The sequence below is a fragment of the Mastomys coucha genome, unplaced genomic scaffold (assembly GCF_008632895.1).
Source record: "Mastomys coucha isolate ucsf_1 unplaced genomic scaffold, UCSF_Mcou_1 pScaffold14, whole genome shotgun sequence".
NCBI classification, from domain to species: Eukaryota; Metazoa; Chordata; class Mammalia; order Rodentia; family Muridae; genus Mastomys; species Mastomys coucha.
The window spans coordinates 94,407,478-94,414,794 of record NW_022196896.1 but is presented as its reverse complement, the minus strand read 5'-3'; the positions used below and the strand labels follow the sequence as shown (position 1 = coordinate 94,414,794).

Sequence of the window (7,317 nt, the reverse complement as noted above, 5' to 3'; positions counted from 1 at the left end):
GTGTGTGTGTGTGTGTGTGTGTGTGTGTGTATTGAGTGACCATCACAATTTTGAAATGGGATCCACTCAATTAACTTTACTAAAGTCCACATAGCTCCTCTGAAATCATCTGTATCGTTAACCTAGCATATTTAACCCTTTGGGTAGGAGATTTGAATCACTATTTTGTTGTTGTTGTTAAATAACTGAATGAGTACATGACACCATGAAAGGGATATATGTCAATTATCTTTTAAAATCCAATATTCCTTTGGCAAAAAGTTCACTTGTTACTAATGAAAGAAATTAGATGGAACCACTTGATGCCCATTCCTTCCTTCTATGTGGAAGATGTTTTAGTTATTTTTTCTGTTACTGCTATAAGATACTCTCACAGAAGCAATTTAAAAAAGGAAGGGTTTACATTGGTTCACAGTTTCAAGTTCCATCTAACATGGCAAAAATTTCAAGGCAGCAAGAGTGTGAGCCAACAGATTACAATACATATACATACACATACACATACACATACATATACACATACACATACATATATATGGCTCACTCTCCTTTTTATTCAGCCCACAACTCCAGCCTCTGAAACACTGCCAGCCACTTTTCATGTTGGTCTTCCCACCTAAACTGACTGGATTAAGATTATTCCTCACTCCTTCATTGGGGACCTTGTACTCAGTTCAATGGATGGAGGTGAGGGGTTCGCAGCACCTTAAGGATGAACAACAATATGAACTAAGTAGTACCCTCAGAGCTCCCAGGGTCTCAACCACTAACCAAGGACTGCACATGGCGGGTCTGATTGTTCTGGCAGCACGTGTATAGAAGAGGATTGCAAATTTGATCATCAATAGGAGTAGAGGACCTCAGCCCTGTGAAGGTTCTGTGCCCCAATGTAGGGGAATGCCAGGGCCAATAAGTGGGAGAGGTTGGGGTGGCAGGCATGGGGAGGGGGGGTAACAGGGGTTTGTTTTTGTTGTTTTGTTTGTTTCTTTGTTTTTGTTTTTTTTTTTTTTTGGAGGGGAAACTGGGAAAGGAGAAGTTTACATGTAAATAAAGAAAATATCTAATAAAAAAAAAGATTATTCCTCACAAGCATATGGAGAGGTTAACCTAGTCTAGATTATCTCTCACAGGTATGCTCAGAGATCTCCTGAGAAACTCTGTATCTTCTAACATTGATGATAGTAAACATCACAGATATTGTAAATGTCGTAGCCTACAATGTTTTTTTTTATTTTTTGCATTGTCTGATATAACATCATATATGCATGTGTGTGTGTGTGTGTGTGTGTGAGAGAGAGAGAGAGAGAGAGAGAGACAGAGACAGAGACAGAGAGAGAGAGAGTGTGTATGTGTGTGTGTGTGCGCACGCGCTCGTGTGTGTTTATCAAGCATTTGGCATTTTTAAAGTTCAAAATAAAATCTAGAGATAATGTTCTTATTAAATACATGAATTTTAAAATCATTGCAATTTCTAGCTATTATTAAAACAAATATAAGGAAATTGCTCAGTGTGATAAAAAGATATTGCTAGAAAAATCCTCAACTTCTACTTAGAATCAAAAAATTTGAGATTTGCAAGAGATAGCACTAGAAATCATTCTGTATAAGAAATATAATAAAGTTCATATGAGTACCTGAAAAATGATATACAAAATAACTAAGTAGATATATTACACACACACACACACACACACACACACACATTACAGAGGTAACTAAGATTCTTTGAAACTGGGACAAAATGGCTAGGGAATTACATATGAATAAAGACTCACTGTAAAGTTAGTACTTCTGAGGTTGTCTCTGGTAGTGCATTTCTAAGAGTGTAGGGGACAAAGGGAAGTCCTTTGCTGTAAGATGACTTTAAAAGCATTGCCCTTGGGTTATTATTAAAAGCCTAATTACTGTTAAAATTAAAGCGTTTCTGCAAATGCCCCAATTTCAATTGAATGAAGTGATACTACCTCCATAGATAACTTCTATAAAAAATTATTATTGTAGTAGAAAAATTATGAAGAGTGACCTCCCTATGGTCAAAATTCTTCTAAGTAATGTCTGTGAGAGGAAATCTGAAAAACTGATGATTTAGTGATTCTTAAAATATTATTTTAGTCTCGTTTCATTATAGAAGATTATTATGGAGTTATGCTATTTATGTGAGGATTTTGCATATTCACCTCTGCTTTAGTAATAGTTAACATATAAATACAAAGCAAATAGAAATGAATGCAATCGACAACAGGGACTAACACAGTCTATGAAACTTAAAATTCCTCACTCTGTAAGGACTATAATATCACAAATTCATTCAAGTGAAAAGAACTGCGTGGAAAACCCAACATGGACTAGAAGACCAAAGGTAAAAGCATGTCTTTAAAATGAACCCCACAAAAGACAAATGAGACAGCTTATGTAGGTGACCGGGTCCAGACCAGTGTAGTTTGAATCACAGCTACATGATGAATGAGTGAATAGAGCTCCCTGGATTCTCTTACTTGACAGTCATTCGTTTCCTCCAGTGAAAAGCTGGGAAATGGATTGCTAATAAATAGCTTTTCTGGTTGTTTTGGTGAATAAATCAAAAACTGTTTTGATTTGTCCAGCCCCATACCAGTAAAATCTTAATGAATGGTATACATGGTAGGGGAAGTGGAGGGGTAGATAGGACAAAGGAACAAAAAACATTGAAGCTGCTGAGAAGCCCGCAACAGGAGAACTTCAGTGACCATGTCTCCTGTGTAGTTCAGAAAAGGGTTCAATTAGTAGTACTTAACTCTAGTCTTTCACAGATTATCTTCCAAAAGAAAGAAAGGCAAAATTTGATTTCACATACATCATGCTACAGATGATTATCTGTTCTTAATCATAACACTGAAACTTGGAATACTTGAAGTTAAAATTTAATACTATAGTGTCTCAAGGAAAATATATATGACATTTTGCAAGACAAATATACGTGAAATATGATACATCCTTCATTCTCAGTCTCATGCCAGAATGAGCCATATATTCTAAAGCCTTTCCAATTTATTTCATGAAACTATGACAATAAAGTCAAAGCAAGAGATCTAAGACATCATATGATATCACATATCAGGGTAGTAGTGTATTCAGTATGTGTGTATGTGGGGGGGGAGGGAGAGAAAGAAGGGACAGAGTAGAATTTTAATGTGTCAATTATAGACAGTAAACTTCTAGTAAATACAATGTTTTATATACTTTCATTGCCATGACTGTCAATATTTTAATAGTGCCTTTTAATAGAATAGTATTATTCATTGACAAAGTTATTTAATAATGAGGTTAAAAGACATGATTAAATGATATTTTATTCAGACATTTATTTCAGAAAATACAGGCTTGAATTTTTTTCAATTAAACTTTTTTATTTGAAAAGATGTAAAGAAAGGTAATTGGCATGTTCACACCCTGGCTTTATAGTGTCTTGGCCATGACTGGAAATCCAACTCATATCCTTAATTAGAATGAGAATTACAGTCTTGAAAAAGGTCTAGAGCTATCAAGCAATATTCCTCTCATCCTTCGTCTTAGCATTGTCTGTGCATGCTCTTAGAGTGAAAAGCTGCTCACAAGCATGTTGGTACCATGTTGCATAAAGAGACTGACAAGAAGAGGTTTTCATGATGTGTAGCAATAATGACAGATAGATTTCACAACAAAAAACAACTTTCTTTCAGGGGAATTGTGAGTTTGTTCTTTCTATAATGAAAGCTATTGTGAATCACCAAACAGAATGACAGGGCACCATAATCTTCTTCTACATGGCTCTGTGTTTAGGGAGGAAAGCAATTTTATGGTGCTGTGGATCTCTGGTGGCTTTAGGATGACAATCCCTAGAGGTATTTTGAAGTTGAAAAGGAGAATTTTGTCAACTTATTTTTATGTGGGAGTCTTGACTCTCTAAAAGTATATAAAATGTTCGTGGTTTATTTGGCTTCACGTTAATGGCCAGGAATTTATTTAATTCCTAACAACCAAGAAGTTTTCTGTCATGAATTGGGTAACTCAGTTATTATATACTTGCCTTGAATTTTGATTCTTTTCTCAGTGAAGCCAGGATTTTGATTTTGCAGTAGTCAGAATCTTACTTTCCATGAGAGAGCAATGTCGAAAGTCATTTTTGCAAATTAAGAGCTTCTATTTCCTCAGATTTAAAGAGATTTTACATTAAAAGATGGATATAAAACTCAGTAACAGGTGATTAGGAATGCTATGAAATGTTGTTTTCTGGATATGGCATGGCTGCTATACACATGAACTTATAACACCTGTGGCTACCTGCCCAAGGCCTGTACAAAATCAAGCTAGTTAAAACAATCATGATGGAGATCTGACAGGTTCCTTAACCTGAGCATATGGAGGGAATTGATGGCTGATGGAGGAAAATGTTACTTTCTTTGGGTGGATGGCCACTGGTATCTTGCCACATATTCCAGTAGATGATCCCACAATCATTTGCATAAAAGCAGCATTAACTGTAGTCGATTTATTCAAATATTTAAAATCAAAAGAGGATGTGAAGTTGATAGGTAGGAATATGGATGGATGGGCTAGGGATGAAACTGGATTGAGGGTTCAGGACTGAATATAATCATGATCCAATGTACACATGTATGAAATTTTCAATGAATAAATAAATATTTTTAAAAGATGAATATAAAAAATATTACCATGTGTTATACTTTATTTTGCATATATGTGCCTTAGAATAATTATATTATATAACAAACAAATGCATGCATATATATATATATACACATATATACACTTATGCATACATGTATGAGAGAATGTGTGTCATACCAAGAACTGAATTTTTTGAGAACTTTACATTTAAGCTTTAAGCTTTTAAGAGATATTCACTCATGTGACACTGAGAATAATCTGGATCAATAGTTTATTTTGAGTCCTAGAGAAGTGTGCTTGTAGTTTTTCAGTCTCAGCAATACACTGCATCCGAGCTTTCTACAGCACTGCACTTTAAACTGTAGTACATTGCATTGATTGCATTTCTTAGTTTGAAATGTAATTTAATCAAGCAAAGCCTTTTTTGAAGTGATGAGATGGCCCATAGTGTGGGGTAATATGCTGATGAAATGTGTTTAGAAAGCCAGTGTCAGGTGGTTCAAGAGATCAACCTGGAATTCAGAGTTGCTGAAAATAATGGTCTTTCGAAGACTGCTCTCAGGAAGCAGCCTTCGGGCCCAGCAGCTATGCCATATGCCTACTGGTTTGTTGAGGTATAATGTACCTTGGTTGACAACCCAATTAAGATTGCATTCAAAGAAATTACTGTATTCTGGATGTTTTCCCACACACAAATTAGAAAGTTTTTATAGATTATACAAAGGATAAGTGGTCATAGGAAGAATAAAAAATCTTTTAATTGCTATATAATTCTAGAATATTCTAAATTCATTCCTCTTAGAAAGTTCGGTATCTCATAGAAAGGTGATCTCTGCATAGAATTTATCATTTCCATGAAGATGTGAAGTCTCAACACATATTATGAATCCTTTTAAAGTAATAAGGCATTTAGCAAATGAGGTATGCTCCTTGAATTACTCAAAGTATTCTTTTAATTACTCAGATAGTTTGTTATAATATTGGGCTTAATATTCAAGTTTGCAATTATTTTCCCTGGCCATTATTTACCTAAACTATTTTATAAGATGAAAACAGAAAACAATCTATTGGTTTTTTAGTGATAGGTTTGATGTGAAAAATTAGGGTTATTAAAGAATTTTCATAATTTAAAATATTAAAGCTTATACATTTTGTATTAAGAAATTTGTGACATCTTAAACTATATATATATATATATATATATATATATATATATATATATATATATGGAAGTAATTATTTTCTGTGTTATAAAATGATTGGTTTAAATTTGGCTGCATCTCTTCTTGATTTTGTAGGGACCCTTACAATGCTATTGACGCCATAGACCCAGAGAAACTGAATGTCTTTCGGACAGTCAGAGAAATAACAGGTACTTTTAATCATAGATAGATAGATACATAGATAGATAGATAGATAGATAGATAGATAGATAGATAGATAGATAGACAGACAGAATGCTATAAGCTTTGTGACCTGGTATTTTCTTGAAATAGTTACAAACTTATAATAGCAATACATTTTTAAAATAACTTCTATTCTTTAATACTCACACAGTCCCTTAGTTTTTATATTCTGGAGCCAATATAATTCAGGCATAAACTTTGATATATCGTTATTATTATGGTTTCAAATACCAAAAGATAAATGATGCTTGGTCACTCGTTTTGCAGTTGACTCCCACATAAGAATTACAGTTAACTGTGAATGATAAACAATACTCCCTTAATTTGATATTTTTGAGTATTTCCTATTTTTAAATCTCTTATACTAATTATTATGGTATAATAATAATAGTGTTATTATTAGTATAATTATACTAATATGAACCAACATTGGATTTAACATTACAGAGAATAAAACCTGATGAGTTAGGGCTGAATAAAATATCTTATAATTCTACGTAGATACATATGTCATAGTATATAGATAAATAGTGAAGGAACCAACAGAAATAGAACTTTATTTTTATCCTTAACTTTATAAAAAATTTTATGTATATGTATCTACCATAACGAAGTAAGTTATACTATTTCCATATTTGACATGTCATAGTTCATGAATCCCTGAGTCTTAAAAACATGGTTCTTGGTGCCATTCTTTACTAACAACTATTAATTTACTGTTTCCTCCAGAAATTCATAGTATTTTGCTTAATTTTAAAAGAATAAATAAGTGGTGGATACTTCAAAATTGTTTTCATTGTCTTCTTTTCTTTCTACCCTTCAATATATTTTCATTTTGTTTGAACTATAATTAACACTGACATTGAAAAGTAATATCATGAAGTGTATCACTTTTTTTCCCTGTAGGTTTCCTGAACATACAGTCTTGGCCTCCAAATATGACAGATTTCAGTGTCTTCTCCAACCTTGTTACCATTGGAGGAAGAGTCCTCTATAGGTAGGTGAATGTGTTCAATGCTGTCAGCTTTCCAAATATACGGAGGAATATCACAAGCTCTTTAATGTTATAACCATCCATCTTACTCATCTACTGATTAATTCTAAAGATGAGCCTCCTGAAGTAATTCCTGGTGTGCTATGAAACACATAGAATTCACAATTTGTTTTGTTTTGTTTCTATTTTTTATTAGATGTTTTCTTTATTTATAATATCTCCTTTCCCAGGTTCCCCTCCAAAAAGAAAAAAAAAAGAAAAAAAGAAAAT

At 33.3% G+C, this 7,317-nt stretch overlaps 1 protein-coding gene across 4 annotated transcripts in view; it reads left to right on the top strand.

Moving 5' to 3' along the window:
* Erbb4 (erb-b2 receptor tyrosine kinase 4) overlaps positions 1–7,317 on the top strand; it is a 1,021,671-nt gene that overhangs the window by 738,138 nt on the left and 276,216 nt on the right. For all 4 annotated transcript variants that reach the window (XM_031367819.1, XM_031367817.1, XM_031367820.1 and 1 more), the window contains exons 10-11: positions 5,946–6,019; positions 6,960–7,050. In XM_031367819.1, coding sequence (XP_031223679.1) covers positions 5,946–6,019; positions 6,960–7,050 — 165 coding nt within the window. The remainder of the gene's footprint in view (positions 1–5,945; positions 6,020–6,959; positions 7,051–7,317) is intronic.